The sequence below is a fragment of the Oreochromis niloticus genome, linkage group LG7, assembly GCF_001858045.2.
Source record: "Oreochromis niloticus isolate F11D_XX linkage group LG7, O_niloticus_UMD_NMBU, whole genome shotgun sequence".
NCBI lineage: Eukaryota > Metazoa > Chordata > Actinopteri > Cichliformes > Cichlidae > Oreochromis > Oreochromis niloticus.
In genome coordinates this window covers 30,723,143-30,746,068 of record NC_031972.2, presented here as the reverse complement: position 1 = coordinate 30,746,068, position 22,926 = coordinate 30,723,143, and the positions used below count along the sequence as shown (strand labels likewise).

General features: G+C 38.3%; 1 protein-coding gene across 1 annotated transcript; it reads left to right on the top strand.

Moving 5' to 3' along the window:
* Positions 1 to 22,803, top strand: man1b1a (mannosidase, alpha, class 1B, member 1a). Its single transcript, XM_019354412.2, has 14 exons — positions 1 to 313; positions 1,037 to 1,179; positions 8,700 to 8,808; positions 9,075 to 9,280; positions 10,029 to 10,171; positions 10,288 to 10,406; positions 10,767 to 10,958; positions 11,622 to 11,770; positions 12,121 to 12,309; positions 12,683 to 12,873; positions 13,657 to 13,777; positions 14,040 to 14,234; positions 15,589 to 15,720; positions 16,142 to 22,803. The coding sequence occupies exons 2-14, from the start codon at positions 1,078 to 1,080 to the stop codon at positions 16,349 to 16,351; spliced, it is 2,058 nt and encodes a 685-aa protein (XP_019209957.1). The 5' UTR covers positions 1 to 313; positions 1,037 to 1,077; the 3' UTR covers positions 16,352 to 22,803.
* The last annotated feature ends 123 nt before the right edge of the window (positions 22,804 to 22,926 follow it).

Genomic DNA, 22,926 nt, shown 5'->3' with positions numbered 1-22,926 from the left:
TGCGCACATCACATGACCTACCTCGTCAGCGTTTGTCAGGTCTTTTCCGTATCCTCCTCAGCTTTCCTGTCTCTTAACTTCAACCATATTTGCTCCTGTTTATTTTGCTTGACATTTCATGTGGCAGCGGGTCTTATTGTGTGTTGCTCGAACAGAGAACTGCGCTGCATGTTTGTTAACCTGTGTCCCAAATAAAATTTCGCTCCATTCAGAAACGACCCGAAGAGCCACAGCTAGCCTCTGGTAGCCCGCTAGCAGCTGTTCAGCTTTGGGGATAATAGCGTCGCTGTGAGGCAGCCAACCAGGCACAAAGGTGAGAGGGAAGCAGCTGAATGTTTGACTTCTGACTTGTACTCTGTGGTGTTATTTACACAGCGTGACAGCGATGTGAGAAAAACTGAATTAACGTTGAGTCTTGGACGCTTTAGCTAGCATGGTGTTAAAAGGATGACTCGTACTGCCGTACACACGCTTACTTGCTCTTGATAATTTTCCTTAAAAGAATTACAGAGCATGTTAAAGTTTGGGTTTTTAAAATCCAGTGTTTTTATACTGTTTCCCAAAACATCACCAAGGAGCATGCACACACTACATCTCTTATCCTCAGATGTCCATGCTTCTGAAAACGTGATGATGATAAGCACACTAAGTAAGAACCTAGACTTAAGCCTTAAGTATAAATCAAACAACTACCCTAATAAAACGTGTTTTGTTTTTTGTTTTTTTGTTTGGTTTTTTGTTACAGTAGATGGTACTTTGCACAGTAGGCAAGATTGTTGATATGAGCTTTATTGGGGGGGTATTTTATTGTTTATGAGTCCAGCAGAAGAAGCAGCATAGTAAAAGGCTTGCATGTCAGGTGTACAAAAGCTGTCATGAAGCTGACTAATCTAATGTAAGCCAGCATGCACTTTCTTACAATTGCAATATGAAAGAATGTGCAAGGGAAAAAAATGCTAAAATTGATGGATTTTACATTCACCTTCCACTTTATTTTAGGGAATAGTCCTAACTTCGTGTGTTCTTCATTTCTTAGGGCAGGTTCTATGACATACGACCATCAACCCCGATCAGAGGATGTACCCACCTTCCAGAAAGGACTTCATCTCTCTGACACTCAGTGACTCACACAGTCAGACCTACAACAATGGCAAACACCGAAGGCAGTCCTGCTGGAGAGTGAGTAGTCCTGTAATTTGATATACAGAGCTCGGCTGCCGAATAAACGTGAAGTTTCTCAAAGATTTTAGAAACAGAAACAGGAATGCACTTATAATTATCTAAAACGGTGCCAGAGAGGATTTTTAGGGCATAGGACCACGAGTGACTTGGAGGCTGGAGTCAGCACTAAAAACTGGAATGAGAGGGTCAAGAGATAGGGTTAGAAATAATGGTAGAGGCAAGTAGCCAAAAATGTCAAAGTGGTTGAACTAGGCTTAAAAACACACGCACACACGCATCCAAAGGGGAAAGGACAACCTTTCAAACTAAAAGGATGAAGCTGAGACATGTACAGTTATTTGTCAATCACGAAGACATTGGAAATTGTTAAATATACATCGAGTCAAAGAAGCTGATGAGCAAATTGAGAAGTTACGGTAGAGAGACAGGTTAGCTGGTTGTGCTGGCAACAACACGTCAGGCCACAGGGCTAACGCTTAAAGGAAATATCAGTATATGAAAATAATTTATTTGTGCTTTGATAGCCAAAATGTTCACTAATTCTTTTAAAATGTGTAAATGCAAAGTGAATCATGTGTTGTGCCTAGAGTTACAATACCAGCTTTAAATAGCACAAAGCACTTTAGAGTTTTAGGACTAGTGTGTTAGACAGCAGTACACACCGTCATCATCATCAAAACTCCAAACAAGTAAACACCTTTTATATGAGCTAGTGCAGTGCCCTTCCAGGTAGAATTGAGTTCAGGCCATGTTGTTTTTTGTAGCTTCAATTTTCTCCTAAATGCATCAAACGCAGGCAGTCATTTTGTAAAGAGGGCAGATGTAATGTGGCTGTGTGCAGTTTCGTGTATGTGTGATATTGTGCAGAATCACTTATCTAAACAACATAAGTAATGATCTCCTAGAAAACTACAGACTCAAGATAAAGAAAATAATAATGATAATTTAAAAAAAATAATTTAAATAAAAAAATGTAAATAGAAACATAAACAAATTGATTTGACGACCAATTGTATTGATATGTTTTCTTGGCCTGTGGGGTGTACTACAAAAGAAGTTTAACACATCCAAGCTTTCCTTGCTTTAACTGATTTAACAAAACCTAAAACCCCATTCGATAATTTGCTCTGTTAATTTGGGTTTTCTGCTTCAGGGTCTGTGTGTGCACCCATAAAAGTCAATCTGTCATACATCATGTGACACTTCTGACGCACAAAAATATCCCTGCGAATGCTGCCTCCTCCAATCACAGATATTATCGAATGGTGATGATAAAATGCATCACAATCTGGAGTGAACATAAAATTTAACAGTAAACTGAGATAACCATTAAGTTGATGGTTTTATTTCTAAATATGCTCTTGGCACTGCTGTTTACTTACAAGTTGATGGCTGCAAGTTCTGAAACTTTAAAGGTCTAAAGGTTACTGTCTCATACGTTAATAAAGAGATGTGGTTTAGTTTGTTGGCAGATCAAAGTGAAACTGACTTTACTGATTGAACAGATATTCTTAGTGTGCGTTCTGTGTTCTAGTAGCGGCAATTCCAGCTTTGTATGCTGCATCCGCAATGGAAGCAATATAAAGATAATGGCATTTGGTGACTACAGGCAAATTATAACCACTAGCAACATGAAGTGGGCAGGACATGAGATTAGTTCCTGGTGAATCACTGAACTACCAGTGTGCATGCAGGATTAAGCTGGTTGACGTATGGCAGTAGTAAAAACTTTAGGGGGTTACCAAGGCAACCGGTGCCTGGAACATTTGCAGTCAACTTCAAAACGATGTGCAATGAGTGAATCGCTTCCAGTGTGGGAATCTGATGCACAGTTTACACTGCTGCAACTTTGCGGGTTCATTCATCATATTAGAAAGGTAGATGGCTTAACAGATTTGCATACATAAAATGTATTTGCCTTGCAGATAATCTGTAAGCCTACTGCACTTAAAACATGTAAATAAATGATTTGGCTAAAAGTTGGCCAGATAATTTTTAAACCAAAATTCTGAATATAACTTGCTCCCGACCAGGTTATATGTTCATCATAAGTTACCCCAATGATTTAGCCAGGTAAAAAGAAAGAGAACCACTTGTGTGATGCATAAAACTCAGACTTTAAGCTCCACAAGTCGTTAATCTTGCTTTGTAGGAACCACAAATGCTGAGCCTATTGAACACATAATATCAAAGCTAGGAAATGAGACACAGGTCGGAGAAAAAAAAAAATCACGGAATAAGGAGAAAAGATGAAGACAAGAAGTCGCAGGCAACACACAAAGCCCAGTTATTAAAATAAAACGGGCGTTAGAAAAAAGGAAGGACAGGGTACTAACATTAGGCAAACCAGAGGGAGATGACAACAAGGAAACAATTGGGATATTGGGAAAATATGAACGTGGAAACACAAGAATGAATGTTAGTAAAATACAGACGGGGATTAAAAGACAACAAATACACTACATGACCACATAAGGTTCACCTTTGTTAAAATTAGAGTTAAGAGGGTCACATGGGTGGGTTTTTATGTGCCAGTCCCCCTAGTGAAGCAAGCAGCAGCCAGTGGAGGGGAAACGCTGGTAACCGACCTGAGCTTTGAACCAAAGTATGAGAAATGCTCATCCAAATTAACTTGAATGCTACACCGCACTTACTCTGGTCTCTAGAAACAGCTTTTAAATTTGAAGTTGAACGGATGAACGGTGGTAGAAAAATGTTGTGTTCTTTGTGTTCCTGTTACTGGGTGGGAACGTATTTGACAAACTAAGTGAATGAAACACCATTAACAAACTTGTATCAAATATTGACATAAAGCAGTCGTGTTCATTCACTTGGAGCCTTTTCTGTGATGCTGTGATATATAATACAACCAGAGGTATTAAGATAAGACCACTTGTTAATGAGTTTCTCTGTTCTTCAGCTGTAAGCATTAGACTACTTAGTTACAAGTCTAACTGGATTGATTATCTCTGTTTTTATGACCTGTTTTTGTAACAAATCGATTCCCAGGGCTTCGGTTTTCCTTTCTTTACGCCTCCTTTGTTGTGGAGCAGCCTGAACTTTAAACCTCTTCAGATAAAAGCATCCCCTGAGCACATAATGTGTCTGATCACTCCAGCGAGATCAAATGGATATTGGTCCCCTCACTTTGTCTCTTTCGTCTCCCAGAACATTTTCTTTAATCTTGTTTTCTTTACATTCAATTTCTTTAATCTTGTTTTCTTTACTTCCGCTCTCATCCTTGTGCGTTTAATCTGTGAGGGTCCTCATCTTCTTTGTCAGGTTTAGTACTCAGTTTTCACAAGGATATTATGCTGTGCATATTCAGTGTCTCAATACTCATCTTTGCTCTTGCTCAGGGGGGTTGACAGTCACTGTGCTGCTTTGCTTAAAGGTTTCTTTCGTCCTTGTACAACTTGTCCTACAACCTTCTCACAATGAGACTGCCTTGGTTCTTAGTGAATTAATACATGACATCCATTTCTCAGCTTTAAATAGAAAAGCTGTGAATCAGATGTTGTTTGTTAAGCACTACTTTGTTTCCTCTGCAGGTTGATATAAGGTCAGGAATATCACATCCTGATTGTGATGTATTTTATCTCACACTCATAGGACAAACAAACCATGCAGGCAGAACAGCAGACCAGAACAGTAGCTAGGACATGCTGTCCTGGGTGGAAATTGGTGCTTTTTTCTTTTTAAAGAGGTAAAGTCATTTGCTGCTAAGAAATTGTAGTCCTCATGCTCCACAGACGGCTCCATTTCCCAAGTAGCAAATTTGTTCTTCCAGCTTCAGTGTCTTCATGTTCTTTTAAGTTGTAAGGTGGAAACAACAGGACACGACAGTCAAGAGAGGCTAAATTGTGCAGGAACAATGATAACGTTTTTCAGTATGTAGCTGCTTTGCAGTTAGGTCCATAGGTTTTTAGACAATGACACATCGCAGTTTACTTTAATTGAAACAGCTGAAGTGCAGGATTTCAACTTGAATATAAGGTATTTAACTGTTTAGGCTTACAGCCATTTTTCTGCAGAGATGAAATTTCTTGCCGTCAGCGAAATATTTACATTCAGATGACATGTTTTCATGTTTTGCTAACAAGAAGGCCAACATTTTCTGACTTCTTGAGTTGTTGTTTTGACTTGAAGGTTGTGTTCATGTGAATTTTCTGATTACTCTAACAGCACATAAATGTAGGAGTTGCCTACAATTGGAGCTTCTCCCCTTGACATAATCAGGGCATAATTACCATTAAATCACTGTTAAACACAATGGTTGTGGCATAATCGGTGCTGCATTTGCATGTAAAACACTTGCTCAAAGACAGAGTTAGAAGCAACAGAAGGTTTCTTACCCATTTCCCTCACACTCTGCACTGTTGCTCTCCTGAGGCACAGAGACATGGAAGTCAAGTCCTAAATGAAAATTTTCAAATTTACACCAAAACACCAAAGATGGTGGTGGAAGTATCACTTCCAGAGGAAATCAAGAAACTGTATTTTAAAACTGAATTTTGGGGCAATGCCAACAAACGTCTTACACTTCAACAAAAACAAAACTGGATACAATACAAAAAAAATACAAAAACAGCTTCACAGAATTAAAAGTAAATAGCTCTGAAAGAAACATTTTAATTTAAATAAGGCTTCAAAATAACTGTCCAGAATCATTTCAAGATGACTGCTGACAAATTTAACCCTTTGAGATCCATATACACTCATAGGAATCTGCAATTACAAATGATTCTTCCCAACAAATCTGCTTCATTTTAAAAACTGTTTGACTTGCCTTCAACATTCAGTTCTCAAATCAATGTCCGCTTTTATTTTGCCATAATGCACAGAATCAATTTTTGCATTCAATTTTTAACAGTCTCAGTTGCTGTTATTGAATGCTATAAAAAGGATTGTGGTAATCTGGTAAGAGAAATTCTACAGTTGCCCAGATCATAAGCAAAAATGCTTCTTTAATAAACACTGCGATTACTTTCCTTCACTTTTTAACTGCACGGTTGGCTCTCGTAAATGGAATTAATTTTGTTCTCTGAACCGGAAAGGCAAATGACTGCTCTTATCGACTAATCTGTAATGCTTTAGTTCAGCAGTATGTCATCTGACATTTCTTCTATAAAGCCTGTTCTTAAAGAAGCAGGGACTGTCGACCTGTACCTGATGGTCGTCAAATTTAATGACAGTTTATGGTTCCTGAGAAAACCATTCTCTGCAAATCATGTTTCTCTGAGGGGCTCAATGCTTGCTTCTTACACTGCACAAGGGACTTCACTAAGTGCTCTGCCCTTGTTTCCATCATAGTGTTTGTTTGTTTTTGTTTTTTCTACATTTCTAAAAGCACATGTATCAGGTGGGAAGCAGTGAATTTCATACTTTTCCTCCTAGCCCTCTGCAGATGAGGTCATTGAATGACTGACTTTTGTTCATTGTGTTGTATGAACTTTGAGAAGGGTAGGGTAGTATAACATCCATCTCCTGCTATTAGATCACTTAATTAAATGTTCTCAGAAAAAAGCTTAAGAGAGTACAAAAAAGCCATAAATTGCATTTACAGAGGTCTTAAATTTATTCCCTGGTTTGCTGGAGGGGTATCTGATTGCAGCCTGTCAGGAACTGATTTTGCGCTGATTTTATAGTTGTACGTGAATTTGGAATTGGTCAATCCATCCATCTAAGCTATGTTATGTAAAGGTGTTAATTCATGCTTAATGCTTTCTTTTTTTATGTATATTAAACTGTTTCATCCTCTAATTGAAAAGAGCTATTTTAGCTCCCTTCCTTTAAGCCAGTTTTCTTCTGATTGATTGCCCCTCGTAAATAGAAGGTTTAAATGGCAGGTGGGTCTGTGCTGTAGACCTTATGTGAGCCTCTGGCTATATTTAAGATGACAGTTTGTCATGGTAAGAGAAAATAAGGAAAAAATAGTAGGTCTCATTCGAGAACTGGTTTCCCCCCTAGAGACTGAAAACAAGTTTTATTTTATTTTTGTTTAGCTTTATTGATGTTTCTAAAGTGGCAGGTATACAGTGCTGCGTAAAAACTATTTTTCCCCTTTTCAGTTTTGCAAAGAAATGTGGGACAAAATTCAAAATGATAACAAAGCCTTCATCACAGTTCTTCTTCAACCAGTTATTAGGTTTAGAGGCAATCACTTTTTCAAATAGGTAGTTTTTTTTGTTTGTTTGTTTTTTAACCTTAATAAATGAGCATTTTGTTTTTACTCTGGTTAGCTATCTCTAATATTAAATGTGTTTCATCTGAAAAATGTCAGTGTGACAAATATGTAAGAGACTAAGAAATCTGGTAGGGAACAAGTCATGGCACTATAGGTTTGTAAACAAGCATAATGGTTGTCCGTCTCCATGTGATGAACGATTGACCTGTTCAGGATGAACCCTGCCTCTCTTCCAGTGTTGGCACAATAGGATTCCATTCCTATGAATGTTTTTATCCTATAGGTTCGGAGCATTTTACTGCAGCACTGTAGAAGTGCAACTTATTCTGTGTTTGAAAAGTAAAGTTCCTTGAATCTGCATTCATCCCGATGACCAGTAGGGGGCGTCTCTTTTCAAAAAGATCTCTAGTTGGATAGAAATGCAAAGGAAAATGACAGTAACAGGGGAAAGCTTATGTCTGTGTAAACTCTAGTAAACGCTTTCTGGTTGAGTTTGTGGCCTTAGTCGCTAGTTGTAAGTTAATGCAACATGGTGTTTTTGTAAATTTTGGTTTCCATTACAGTTCAAAGGGGGAGGATGCACAGAGGGATTTACCATGTTATTGACAAGTAACAGTGAGCCTTGGTTTCTCAGTTTTACCCTACCCTTGCTTATCACATCTAGTTTCAACACAACAACATTTTGCCATCAAAAATGTTCAACTTGAGGCTTCACAACTAAACTTAAGTAACCAATTGGTGATGTCATGGCACTATCAGCCATATTTCATGTACAGTCTGTGCTCTGACTGCAAATCTGAGCATCACAGTTTGGCCAAAAAGTATAAAACTGAATCCCGAGTCTCCTGGTGATTTCAAACACTGCTTTCAGTGCACAATTTTTGGACTGTTAGGCTGAACAGAATATCCTCATTATGTTGAAATGACTATGGCAAAGTGAAATGAAAATGCCCCCTGAGGCCATGGCTCATACAATGGTTCAGTGCTTTCATGATGTTGCACAGGTGTTAATTAGAGCAGAGTGGTGCCAGGCTGCCTGTTGCCTTCTCTCCTCAGAGACGCTGGTTTTCTCACTCCCTCTGCTTTGCTGGGTTTAGCTGATTAGATGAGAAATTTGAAAATGTACTTGCATCAAGTGGAAAGAGATGTTGAGTTTATACAGGGTAAGAAGACTATCATGCCTCCTTCTTTTATGCTCCTACTTTTTTTGAAAAGGAGCATAAACAGATTTGTTGGGGAGAAATTACAACCTCCTTTGAGACATCTGTGATTGAAATTTAGAGCTGTTAGACGTGTTCCAGTTTAGCTAGCACTGTTTATCTGCCCACAGAAATGGAAGCAGCTGTCTCGGCTCCAGCGAAGCCTCATCCTGTTCCTGCTGGCTCTGCTGCTCATATTGGGACTGCTCTCCTACGGCAGCATCACAGAACATTGGAGAGGTAAACACTTCCCTCTCCATGCTAAGCTAACGTCACATACACAGAGACAAAGTCTGTCATTAATTTTAATGGTCTTGCTTTTTATGTAGCTGAATGGTGATTTGGATTGGGTGTTTGCCATGTTTGCAGTGATTAAAAAAATTACAACTCCAGAACACAGTGATCATAGTTTATAATTAAAATATTCAGCAATAGCTCTACAATGTAGTTTACTGGGCTACCATCATGACGGCCTTCGTTTCTTATGTGTGCATGTGCTTGTTTAGGTTTGTCTGACCAGGAGGACTGGCTGGAGTTGAATGACAGAGAATTAAAGGCCATTCCTCCAGGTGTGAAGCCAGTGTTGGGTCAGGCTGCAGGTAAAGCTCCAGCTCCGGTGGCGGGACCTCATTTGCGGCCAGCTGTTGTTCCAGAGGCTGCGGGAGAAGCCAGAGGACCAAATATCCCCATATTGGTTAAGCCTCCAATTAAGGTTACAGTTGTATTTGTACTTCTTTATTTTGGAAGCATCAGTTAAAACTGTAGTAGGTAAAAAATAAATAAAACAAAGAAACAAAAAAAAAACTAAAAAGAATATGGGAAAATTAAAAAAAACAAAACAAAAAACAGATCTAAAAAGACCTGTGGGTATCTCTTGGATATCTAGTAACACTTACCCCAGCTTTAACATTTGTTAAAATGTAAATTAAATTTTTTTTTTTTTTGTAGAATCATTTTTTTTTTTCTTTGTAATTATTGTTTATTGTGCTGGGACAGTCTTATTGTCTGTTATTGTGGTCACTTATTTTTGTTTTTCTAAATTTGATAAGAAATAGTCACCCAACGTTTGAAAAACTGTAGCAAGTACATAAAAATTGCATAAACATGATAACCCCTTTTTCTCACTCATGTATGACCTCTATAAGCCTTTTCTCGCTGATTTCATAATCTCAATTCCTTGTTTCCGTTAATATTTAATGCAATGTGATGTTTAATTTGAAAATTGTGGTGCTTTTTTTTTTTATAGTTAAATGGACTATAACGCAGGGTGTTCTTGTTGCTATTCTATGAGCATGCAGTGTCCTTAGTTTCTCAGATCCTTTTCTCATTCCTTCAAAATTAGGGTTTGGCTATATACAGCTGTTGTGTATGATACAACCTGTGAACCACATCAGACCTTTTCCATGATATTTTTATGTTTTCCTTTGTGTTTTTAGCTCTAGCAATGTGTGTTTTCACAGAAAAAGATATTTGCAAACAAAAGAGGTCCACCAAGCCTACACAAAGATGGAAATGTTTCAGACACGGTCGGCCGGGAGAAGCAAGAGCAGGTTGTTCAAGAGGAAGAAGGCGAGGAGGAGGAAAAACAAAAGAAGATTGTCAGGTGATAAAAGATTGTAGTCAAACATTTTTTTACTGCATGGAGGCATGCTTCAGTACATATATCAGAGAGACTGATATAAATAATTCAGGAGTAAGATGTTTACTTTTAATACACAGCTGGAGAGGAGCAATGATTGAAGCTGACCAGGCTACAGAACCTCCACCCTCAGCCAATGAGAAAGAGGCAGCAGCGCCCCCAGCACCTGCCAACCCAGCTGACACTGTCCCCCTAGAAGGTCAGCACTGCTTGCTGTAATTCTAAGCAAACTTTCATGCTTTCAGGGTCCACTGAGAAAGTTTAAAAATTTCCCCTCAAACAGATTCTTTAACATATCTTTGGCCAGCTCTACTATTATATGCTCTTTATAGCTCAGCATTTCTTTTTGACTTAAAGTTGAACGTTTCCAACTCACACCATGAAGACCTGCTGTGCTCAAAGCATCAACACATGACACAGAATTTCTACTTCATTTCTACTCTTTCTACTCCAAATAATAAGAATAAGAATAAGAAGTATGCTGTTCAAAGCGCTTCCAGCAGGAGACGCAGATGTAAGTTTACGCTTTAATTATTCATTGTTATTCCTTTGCTTGTAGCTTCACCTGAAACTAGAGAGAGACTGGAGGCAGTATGCGATGCCTTCAGACATGCTTGGAAAGGCTACAAGGACTACGCCTGGGGTCACGATGAACTCAAGCCCATCTCCAAATCTTTTGGTGAATGGTTTGGACTGGGTCTGACGCTGATTGATGCTTTGGACACCATGTGGATTATGGGCCTAAAAGAAGGTATTATTTATATTGTATTATTATTTGTTTGTTTTGGCTTTTGGGTTTGACATTTTTTGGGGGGCTTTACATCATTGAAATTGTCTCCAAACTGATACCAAACGCAATATCTGTGTAGGATATTGCACAGAATTATTGTTATTTGTTGTTTAGGCTAAAACCATGCAATTCTGCTTGTACTTGAATATATGACACCCCCCCCCCCCAAAATTAACAAGACTAGTTTGAAATAAAATAATTGTCTTATGGTGCTGCTGATTTTACTTTGACTAACCAAAAATTTCTCTATGCAAGAAAAAAAAATCCACTGAGGAGGAGATGTAGAGGTCCATCGTTGTAGCACCTGGTAGCCTTCGAGCATAATTAGAGACATTAGTTGTTACTTGCATCACCCGTCCTTGAATAATAATGTGGCAGGAAGAGTATGATCTATAATAATAATATTAATAAAACAAATTTTGAAAACTGTCGTTTTTTTCCCACTGAGTAGTCTTCACCCTGCTAGACCAGCTAAGTCTCGTCTGACAGGGTTGGGTGTGCTCTGTAACTACACCACTCGATTGTGTTACTTGAAGTAAAACTCGGCCATACAGATGTACAGACTTTTTTTTTTTGTCCTGTTTCTCTTTCTCACACGGTTGTAATTTACCTTTCTTGGCACAGAATTTGCAGAAGCAAAGACCTGGGTAGAGAAAGATCTGTCCTTTAACAAGAATGTGGATGTGAACTTATTTGAAACAACCATACGTATCCTGGGGGGGCTGCTGAGCACTTACCATCTAACAGGAGACCAGCTTTTCTTGGAAAAGGCTGTAAGTTGTCCTATAACAAAAATCGTCTCGCTTGTTACGTGAATTAGGGCTGTGAAATTGAACCCATTAGAACATGCATATACTATATCTATAAACTATTCATAAACTAGAATAGTGTTTATAAGGTTAATCTTCCTTATTTTTTTTCCTTTATTTATAATTTATGTTTATGAGAGAAATTGGGTTTTTGGCATTCTTAGCGACAAAAAACGCTAGTAAGATCTTCATAATGGTTTGCTGTACTTAGAGTTCATCAGCTGCATTTTTCAAATAAATTCAATAATACTTTAATCTTAGAACACATAAGTGGTGACTTCCTCTTTAATTTAGTCTCTTTTCTACACTTAAAGAAAGACCTTGGCTCCAGATTGATGCCTGCCTTCAAAACACCTTCAAAGATTCCCTTCTCAGATGTCAACATTGGAAAGGGAACAGCACACCCTCCCAGATGGACATCAGACAGTACGCTCGCTGAAGTCACAAGCATTCAGCTGGAATTCAGAGAGCTGAGCCGCCTCACTCAGGATCCACAGTATCAGGTTAGGACACCACAAAGGTCTGCACTACAGTAAAATGTATTGTAATCTGTATTTTTGAGATGGAGTGACAAATAAAATTCATGTGGTAAGATGATGTGTTTCAGTTCAGTTAAAATCTGACGTTGTGTACCCATCACTCGTTCTCTGGGGATTGAAGTGACAAGCTTAAATTTATGCCTAAAGAAGTTCAGCCCGGTCTGACATGAACTTAAATAGTTTCTGTCACATCCGGAGACAGACCTGTGTGCCAGCTTTTGATGAGCCTTAAAGTGCAAAAATTAAAAACCTGACCCCAAACATCCGCTGTAAGTGAACAGAGGTTGTTGGTTTCATGTCATCTCATTATTCTCATTCCTCGCTTTTGTCTCTCCAGGAGGCTGTGAATGAGGTAATGACGCTGGTCCACAAACTGCCCGGCAAACATGACGGACTGGTGCCCATGTTCATCAATACCAACAACGGCCAGTTCACCCACAAAGGAGTCTTCACACTTGGTGCCCGGGCAGACAGCTACTATGAATACCTGCTCAAACAGTGGATTCAGGGAGGCAAAACAGAAGACAAGTGAGGACAGCTTTTCAGTTTGCCATTGTTTTTCCATCATTCTGTGGGAAAGTGCCAGACTGCTAAAGCTTAAACTGCAGAACTATAAAATATGATAAACCATCATCAGTCTAGGCGTGTCCCACCTAAGATGAACTTTACTGGATCATTTTGTTGTCCGTGTAATGTTTAAAAGGTATAAGGGCCTTAAAGATCAAAAGGGTGTGTCTAACAGATGAACAGGAAGTGTTGCAATGTAATAAACTTGAGATTTACAAGCAGTTTGCTAACTAATCTTAGAAAGATGTTGATTGTCCTCGTTTTCAGTCAGACTCATAGCTAGGATATACAAGATTCCTAAGAAAACAACAAAAACATCAAAAAAGCAAAAACATCAAGAAACACAAATTTCCACAACATGTTTTGAAGAGCAAAGTATTTTGAACACATGCAGAAATCTTGCCGAGCTTTTAAAGTACAGTTTGACTTTAACTCATTTGTGAATGGATACCACATGCTCTGAATAGATTAGTGATGTCAAGATCAAAGCTCTTGGGTGGCAGCAGACAGTCTGTTGCTGAACTTCTTGTTCTTCTCGCCTTTGTGACTCTGGCTTTATATTTTGGGGTTGTCATGATCAGTTGAGACTTTTGAACTGTGTTTTATGTTGACAACAAGTTAATGCACTTTATCAAGTGAGTATTACAATGTCCCAAACCACATTACTGCAGAGTGACTAATCATATGATAGTGTCTGTTGTGTATGTTATTAATATTTCCTCTTTATGCGTATGCTTTGTCCAGTCTGTTGGAGGACTACCTTCAGGCCATAGAGGGAGTGAAAAAACACCTGGTGAGACAGACGGGACCCAGCAAGTTGACCTTTGTCGGAGAGTTATCCCACAACCGCTTCAATCCTAAGATGGTAGAGATACTTATTCAGAGTCATTGACAAGATAAGGTGGTCTTGAATCCAATGCACTTGTTTGTTCGGGGTTATTTTTTACAATGCCATCGTCAGTCAACCATAGACAAATGCCTTGTTAAATCAATCACCCGTTGTGCTTGAGCTAAATCTGTATCAATAAAAAGTCCCATGACACTCATTAGCTGGTCGATTTTAGCTATCATTAATCTGTCATCGTTTCTCAGCCTCTTCTTTCTGGACTGTATCTCTCACTCTGCAGGATCACCTGGTATGTTTCCTGCCAGGGACTCTTGCTCTCGGGGCCCACAACGGCCTCCCAGGGGATCATATGGATCTGGCTGTGCAGCTGATGGAGACCTGTCACCAGATGTACAAGCAGATGGAGACTGGACTGAGCCCAGAGATCGCACACTTCAGCCTGCAGGCCAGTGATGGGAGTGATGTTATTGTGAAGGTGAGACTCAACTTATTGATCATCTTATGTCTTATTTTACTATTATTGTTAAATGTATTATTACATTAATCACATGTAGCAGTGTCTTTTGGTTTTTGTATTCACTCATTTTCAGTGTGGCTTGTATGTAATTATTACTTACTGTTACTGTAAGGAGGTGTGTCCCACCAGAGTGGGAATGCTTGAATGTGGTTTGGAGATGTAGGGTACTTTGGTTGCTATGATGCAGAGTATTCATGGAGGTAATCTGTTGCAATAGACTGAATCTCGCTGACTGATGTTTACCTAGTAGATCAAAAGTAATCGAACACTTCCTCCAAGCATTATTTTTCATGTTAATGTTGTAGTTTATGTAGGCTGGATACTCAGAGAACAGCTGTATTTACTTGCCCTCCCTTGTAGTCCAGCACAGACACAAGCAGCTAAGAAGCGGCTGCTAGTGAGTGTAGATTTTGACCTCCCCCTCACCTCCTGTGATCGTGCAGCTGGAAAAACGTGATGGTCACCAGCACAAAGGTTTTGCCTGGTGAACATTTTAGAACTCTCTACAACCACATATGATTTAAACATCTTTATTTATTTGAATTTATAGATCTGCATTGCAAAACAGTCTTTGTTATTTCTTTGTATTAAAAGCACAATATTTAACGAGCCACAATAACTGAGAGTGATGCACACCCACTGAGAGTTCTTGACCCTTTTGAGGGAAATTTTAATCAGTGAGTTTACATTTGTTGTCAAAGTCATGACCGTAACCTCCTTAACCCTCCTCAGGGCTCATTTTATTTTTCATTAACAGCTGTAGGTTTATCTGGTTACTGTTCTTCTCTGCTCTGCCACTTCTATTAATATTAAATATGGATCTGAAACATTTCAGGAGCTCATTTAAATTCTGTTACTAAAAACTAAGGAAGGCGTTTGAAATTCTCAAGGATTTTACACATTGTGTGAGTGTGCACATGACGTGCCTGGACAGAAGTTGCTTTTAGACATGATTTTGACATTGAACACGCTCACTCTAGGTATTTTGTGTAGGTACTGTAATGTGAAAGGTAGAAAGTAGTATAATAATACAGAGAAGCTTGGGGTTTACAAAGACTTCATTGCTGTCCAGATGTCTGTTGTGCAGTCAATGAGTTTTGATCCTCCCTGTTCTTAGCTTGTATTTAATCTTAACTGTAGCCTTGCCCACTGATGCTGCTCTTATAAGATGTCCTCAAAATGGTGTTTTTCATTTTCTGTGGGACTGACTGGTTCTATTAAGGGTCAAGCTGAAACACTGATCTTTATGTCATCTTTTTTTGTTCTTGTTTTTATTGTACAATGTTCTGACAACCTCTTCTGTACACTTCAGCCTGCAGACAGACACAACCTGCTGAGACCAGAAACTGTGGAAAGTCTCTTCTACATGTACAGATTCACCAAAGACACCAAGTACAGAGACTGGGGATGGGACATGCTGCAGAGTTTCAATAAGTACACAAAGGTACAGACAGCTGAATATGGATCAGATTACGAGTTTTCATTACTAGCCAGTAAATGAATCTGATTTTTTGGGGGGGGTGATTTTGTACTTTGAACATTGGCTTTAATCGTTTAAAAGTCCAGTCCAGTTGCAGTTTTCATAAGTTTTTGATCATAAAAGAAAATGATTAGGTTCACACACTTATTTCAACTGCAAAAATAAAAAGTAAAGCAGTGCAGACTGATTACTGATGGAGAAAAGAAAAGACCACAGTTCAATGTCTCCCTCTCTTGTGGGTTCACAGTGCACGCAGGGAAAGCTGATTGTTTTTCATGTGTAAAACATTGGGCAGCTTTGGAAAAGTTTAATTTGCATCATGGTATATTTTTCTGCTTCCCAATGGGGAAATTAACTTTCTGATTAGGTGCCTCTATTCTTGCAGGTCTCTGGTGGCGGCTACACATCCATTAACAACGTCCGCGACCCTCTTAGCCCCGGGCCCCGGGACAAGATGGAGAGTTTCTTCCTGGGAGAGACATTGAAGTACTTCTATCTGCTCTTCTCTGATGACATGGAGCTTCTCAGTCTAGACAAGTATGTCTTTAACACAGAAGCCCATCCTCTCCCCATATGGCCCTCTCCACCTAAGTGAATACTCTGGAGACATCAGTAAAAATCAGGCCCGTGGAGTCAGGTGCATCTCTAAGTCTCCGTCCAAGCTGAACTGCTGTGTGAAAGCAGATCTGTGCTGTCTGCCTGATATGTAAAGGAGTTTAATTTGTTTTGTTCTGTTAATTTTTCCTAAGGAAAAGGTTAGTGACAGAGCTGGTCTCTAATGTAAAAAAGAAAATACATTTTAAAAATCAGATCAAGCTACCGGGAACACTTTTCTTTAGTACTTGGGTGACTGAGAATCTTCTTGTTTGTTCGTTTTTGCCATGCGAGTTCAAAAACTCTCATTAGTCCTACATGTTGAGGAGTCCTGGCTGTTTAGGTGTCTGTTGACTCTCATGCTTGAAGGGCAGTGATTGAAATGTTTTGAGTACTTTCAGCTGAATTTTATATTTAAACGGTTGGCTCTAGTGTGTGAGTGTGGTGTGATGCATAGTTATCTTTACACTGGCACTTATTCGCATATAAAAATGACACACAAGTCAAAAACCCCTCAGGATTTTGTTACTCCATGTGGCCCTATACCCCTGTGTGTGGGAGCTATGGGCTACTGCAGCGCAGCACACAGGGGATCAGTTCCAGGTCACAAGTCAGTGCCTAGCTGCAGAGGAAATCAGTTTTCCTAATACTGAACATTTATGTCTTTGATTTAAAAAAAAAAAAAAAAAAAAAGTCTTCAAGTAAAATATTAGGACAAATACCGATTTTACACCCTCATGCTGTGCAGCTTCCAGCTGTTGACCTCCGTTACTTTTCATTGCTATTTTTGTTTTTTGTCTTCTTCTATATCACTTTTACACTTTTAGCAGTGATTTACATGATACTGCAAAATAAAGAGTTAAATGAATTAAAGCTTCCTGAACAGCCATATCTGTGTTTGTAGAGAAAAATGTGGCTGTTGTTTACGATCTTTACATTTTGTGTAGCATTAAAGCAGTCGTGGTTCTTTAGGTGTTACCTGTATGCCAGTAAACTGGCTCTACAGATGTAATAAGTCTTGAATAATAATCTTGACACAAGAAGCTTTTCAGTCTTTGTAGTCTGTCTTCTTTCAGAGTACGTATTTGATCAGGCTTTGGTTGAATGCACTTACTAAAATACAATACTGTAACCACCACTCATTTGAGCTTCTTGTGTACTTTACACAAAAAAAGAGTGTCATCAATGACCTGCAATCAGATCATGGAGTCTTGGCCTGGAATATCTCCCCCCCCCCCCCCCCCCCCCCCTTATTAATAAATAAATAAACAAGGTGTCTACTCTACTCTACTCAGCCAGAGTGCTTTTCCTTAAATTGGCAGATGTGGACATTTAGAATTTTGTTTTGACATCATATTTGGCAGTAAGTTTAATGCTTACTGTATATTTAGGCACTAAGTTTCAAGGTGAAGATGCTAAACTGTTTGATAGAGAACTCCAGTGACCTAATGATCCCCTATAAGTAAGCACTTGGCCTCAGGGGGAAGGAAGAACTCAATTTTTTTGAGAAGGGAAGACTGGCACAAACGGGCTTAGGGAGGTGCAGCCTAACAATAATAATAATAATAATAATAATAATAATAATAATAATATCATCATTACTATTGTTATTATAGATATATTATTATGGTATTGAATATATTTGCACTCACAGTGCTTAACAAATTTATTAGCCCGTCACAAAAAGAAGAAAACACAAATATTTGAGAAATCTTTGAAAAGCTTGAACAAAATTCTTATTTTTATACCCAAATTTGAGCCGGCAAACTGCACTTATAGGAAGTCAGAAATTAAGCATAACATGCAATCACATAATCTATTTTTTGTGTTCAGTAATGCAAATAAATGTAATTTGGCTTCTTAATGATATATAGATAGATCTATCTATCTATCTATCTATCTATATATCTATTGGTTAAAAGTCATAAAGATGACTAATTACCAATATAGGTAATTTAGGGAAGCTGTGGAATAAACCTTACACTCAGTGATTGTTTAATAGATTTGTTAAGCACAATATATTCTATAAAGGGAAATTTCTATGGTTGCCATACAGTTTTAAGCTGATAGTTTAAGTTTAGATGCAAACAAACCTACTAACATTATCATTCCAGTGTCAGGGACGGTATCCAGTATTTGGCCCTGATATCATTTTTCTCTGTAAATTAGATTTGGAAACAAGGAGGTCATGTTATATTCAAGGGCTAGACCACTTGGATTCAATAAAACAGATACTGTTTCTGTGTGGAGTACCGGTGCAACACATTCTTGTGTTTTGGCTGGTGAGTTTCTAATGAGACAAATTCACGTTATAAGAGGAAGCAGGTATTCTCTTCATTACTGCAGTGACACTCACCTGTAACCTCTGCAAACAGCTCTGTATCAGATGATCAGGAGCTCATTGTTTGGTTGTTTTTATCTAGAAATGTGTTCCTTTTTAGTTCTGTTCTGTTATCAGCTGAAGTAAAAACCACTCCATCAGATATGCTATATTTCCCTTGACTAAAAATCTTGTAAATCTGTATCTTTCAGTGCCATTCTGAGCTTCATGTGGGCCAGAAAAAAGGCATTACTCTACTTGTATTTGGACCGCCTCCCCCTAGTTTGGTACTGTGCAGGCTGAAATTGTGGCTTATGGGTTTGAGAGTTTAATTAACAAATTTGTGCTGGGTTCAATAGGTAACAGCGTATCTCGCTCAACTCTGACTGTGGAGAGGATTCAAAAGTCTTTCATTCAGGATATTTGTTCACAAAGCCAATGTCACAGGCAGATTTTGCAAACTTCCTTCAGAGGCAAAACTGGCTGAAACTGACCCAAATCAATCTGCTTTCATGGTAACTTTAAATTTGTTCAGTTTTGCTACCACAGCAGTCGTGGGGTTTCTTGTAAGACCCATGTAAATTGGCATTGATGCATTTATAGAAAGACTTTAAGAATTTCTGAAGCCCATGCTGCATTGCCACAGAGGAAATACATTCTTTATGAATGCAAATGACTTCCTACCATCTCCTGATGTCTTCCCTGGGAATCTGTCAAATACTCAAGTTTTATGGTGGAAATGGACGGAGATACTAGTCTGACTAAAAGCTTGCAGGAAAAAAAACATCTGTTTAATGCTTGACAGTAAAGAGATTGAAGCTATGAGGGATAGTCCATATACACATGTGGGTTTGACATGGCTCAGGGACCCTTTGCCAACAGAAGGAGTGTAAGATCGCCTATTCGTCAAAAACAAATGTTAAAAATATGTGGTAAATGTGATCTGTCATTATGGTTTCCTTTTACTGGGCTAATACAACAAATAGCTGGTCATTCTAATGTTCTGACATGTTTAAGACGGGGATTGATTTTTTTTTTTTTTTTAAACTCATCTATCCAAAGTACTGATGAGCTTATGCGATGGCAAGGTGTCTTCCGTCCATCTGTCCACAATTCACAAGAATCACTACTCCTCCAAAAACATTGGTCATATTTTAGTGAAACTTGCACACGATTAAACCAGACTGAGGGCATATTTGTCATTTAATGACCACTTTTAAATTTTTACATGAGTCACTACTCCTTCTAGAGTATTGGTCAGATTTTAGTGAAAGTATATAATTTGTCCTGGGTATGATTGTTGAAGTTTGTGCAATGTAGTTTTTATTCTGTACTTTGAACATTAAAATAAATTATGAATTGTGATTTTGTTTAAGTTTTTTTTTTTTTCTAAATATGTGATTTATTTTAATTTATGATTGATTCAGATTTTGTTTATTGATAATGAGATGTCAGATCTATCAGATGATTATATAGGGCCACATGGGATGCCTGGTTTTCCTTATGATAATGATAGAAAAAAAAAATCAATTTCGTAGACTGATCCAGTGCACTGTAAGCACTGCTTTAAAGATAGTTGATCACAGACTGCTTCTGATTTGTATCTGTTTTTGAACTAGATGAAATGTTAAGGCCCACTTGTAAAGTGGTCCTATGTTGCTTTTCTTTATTTTATGACATATACTGTTACAGTTAGACTTTGATCAATATATCGGTCCCAACAAAATCATCAGTCTTGACTGATGGCCAGTATTAGCCATTAACCGATATAATCGATATAATAATCGATATAATAATCGATTTTGACATTTAAAATGGCCACAAATGAAAATTTAAAAGCAGAGTTGGAAGAAACACCCTTTGGCAATGTTATGGGTTTTGCAAAGTTGAGCTGGGCAGAGCAGAAATGAGTATTCCACATCTGATGGCAAAACAAAATTATTTTTAAAATCTATCCATTTTCTGCCTCTTACCTGAATCTGGGTCACCTGGGCAGCAGCCGAAGGAGAAAAGCCAGGACCTCCCTCTCCCCGGCCAACCTTCTTCAGCACATACAGGACTAAATTATATTCTATGCGCAACAAGTGTTAGGAAAATCAATTTAATGTCTTTAATCACATATTAGATATGGCCAAATTTTCAAAAATGAGCTTAGGCTGAGGTAAATTATCTCCATCTATCGTTATGACCACGGAAGCCCCGCATACCTGCCTTTCAAACTTTGGTTGTCACACGCAAACAAAACAATCAAAGGAAGGTGACTTAAGAGAAGGAACGGAATCAAAACAAGTTGTTTTAGAGTGCGAAGCATAAGATAAATGAGCATTATTTTTAACTGTGAACAATAAAGGGACTCCAGTAGAGTCCAAGAGTAAAGATATAGAGCATAATGGGTCCACTCTAACATCATGTTAATAAGCTTCATCCACCAGAGAGCCATACTGACCCACATCTTTGAATGTACACTACTGTTGCCACCGTTCTGCTGTGCCTGTTTGGATGTATGTTGTGCTTTGGTGGTTTTGTTTCCTCTTTTGTGTAATTGCTGCTGCATCAGTGGTGTTTATTTTTGAGTGGAAGTTTGAGCACAGAAAAATTAAAAGTCGGGCTTGTATTTTTAATCAGGGTGGGTGGATGACAAAAAAGCGGTGTACATATTTTAATGTAAAACGTTCCTACAGAATTAAATCGATGTCCTGATTTCTGAGCCTTTTCCCGTTTTAATATTGTGTAACGTCATGTTGAAAAAATGTGAAAAAAAAATAAATTGAAAGATGCTGTTTTTGTTTTGCTCTGTTGGGTTTTTTCCCCGTTTTTTTTTTGTTTGTTTGTTTGTTTGTTTGTTTGTTTGTTTTGTTTTGTTTTGTATTTTTGTTTTTTGTTGTTGTTGTTTTTCAAGGCATAACCATTGTCGCACCAGCTTGTCAAAGAGTTGTTGAGATTCAGTATGAACCAAACTTTTTGACCAACTAGCAGACAAACATAGCCATAGCCTCTCTCTCTCTTGCTCTCGCTCTCTCCCCCTCCCTCCCTCCCCTGTATAATCTCTATTTTTCCCACATCTAATTTAACAAGAGTTTTGCAGAAGCTGAATCCTATAAGCAGCTGGCTTTAAGGGAAGTTTAACATTTACTGAGACTGATGTCTGTTGACTGAGTTTCTTTTTTCCTCCCTCACTGCACAGCAGCAGGGGGATAATTAAATCTCCTAGCATCTGTTCTACACCGTCTCATTTACAGTTTTCTATGGTTTATAATTCAATTCTTAATTCCTGCTGTATAAGAAATCATGAAAAAAGCTGTGTTAACGTGTCTTGAGATATGTATTTAACCTTGTGTGTTAATTATGCCATGCTTCAACTGCACTTATTATGGTGGCACCATGACAGTGTAAAAGTTAAACACGGCTTGTGTATCAGAAAGTGAACCCCAAATGGAGTTGGTTTATGCCTCCATTATTTTTAATGGACACTAGAGGGCAAAATGTGTGATTGGATAAAGAGCTCTCGTCCTGTTGAAGTCTATGGTGAAAACGGACACAAACACTTTCTTGTGAGTTTATACGCTCAGTCACTCAATTGGAATGATCCAGCGTTAAGTCTGTTTTGTACGTTTTGGTCATTCTAAAATTCGGAAAAGATGATAATCCATGAAATGCTCAATGGCTAACGACTTGTGATTCATTCATCTTTTATACAGTGTATGGATGGTACAATAAACACAGCTTTATCATATCGTAATAATTTTTTTGTGCCTAATTGTACAAAAAGTCTTTTGTAAAGTGTTTTTCTCTTCTTAAATAAACATGTGTACATGAAGTGAAATGGATTCAACAAATGTTATATTGCAAAATCTTGTCTGGTTTTCTTTCTTTTTGAGAAGCGATTGTACAATTTAATGTACAGTATTTGTAAAAACTATTTTAATTGCCGATTGGCAGAATATACCACTTATGATTATGTCTGCTATATTTTTCATGAAATGTGGACAATAAAACGTCAGCACTGTCTGTTGGTTCCTGCCTGCACAGGCTCCTGCTCCACCGAGTGTCGCCATGTCGGGGACCTAAGACGTTGATCAATTTTGTTTATGCTGTTTCAGTCGACTGATTGAGCCACTTGAGGAAAAAAACAACACACAGCTTCACACGGCCGTCACTTTGCTTCACTGTGACAGAGCCTGCAAGTCGATAACTCATCTGCATGTCTTACAGAAATGATTATTTTTCAAAGCTTAAAATGTTTTGAGACCTTCTTT

Excerpts from the sequence above, each read along its gene's own strand:
- man1b1a (XM_019354412.2), top strand. The coding sequence starts at position 1,078 with ATGTACCCACCTTCCAGAAAGGACTTCATCTCTCTGACACTCAGTGAC. Across the intron at positions 10,407-10,766 it reads TGACACTGTCCCCCTAGAAG|CTTCACCTGAAACTAGAGAG; the intron begins GTCAGCACTGCT and ends CTTTGCTTGTAG. Across the intron at positions 12,310-12,682 it reads CTCAGGATCCACAGTATCAG|GAGGCTGTGAATGAGGTAAT; the intron begins GTTAGGACACCA and ends TTGTCTCTCCAG.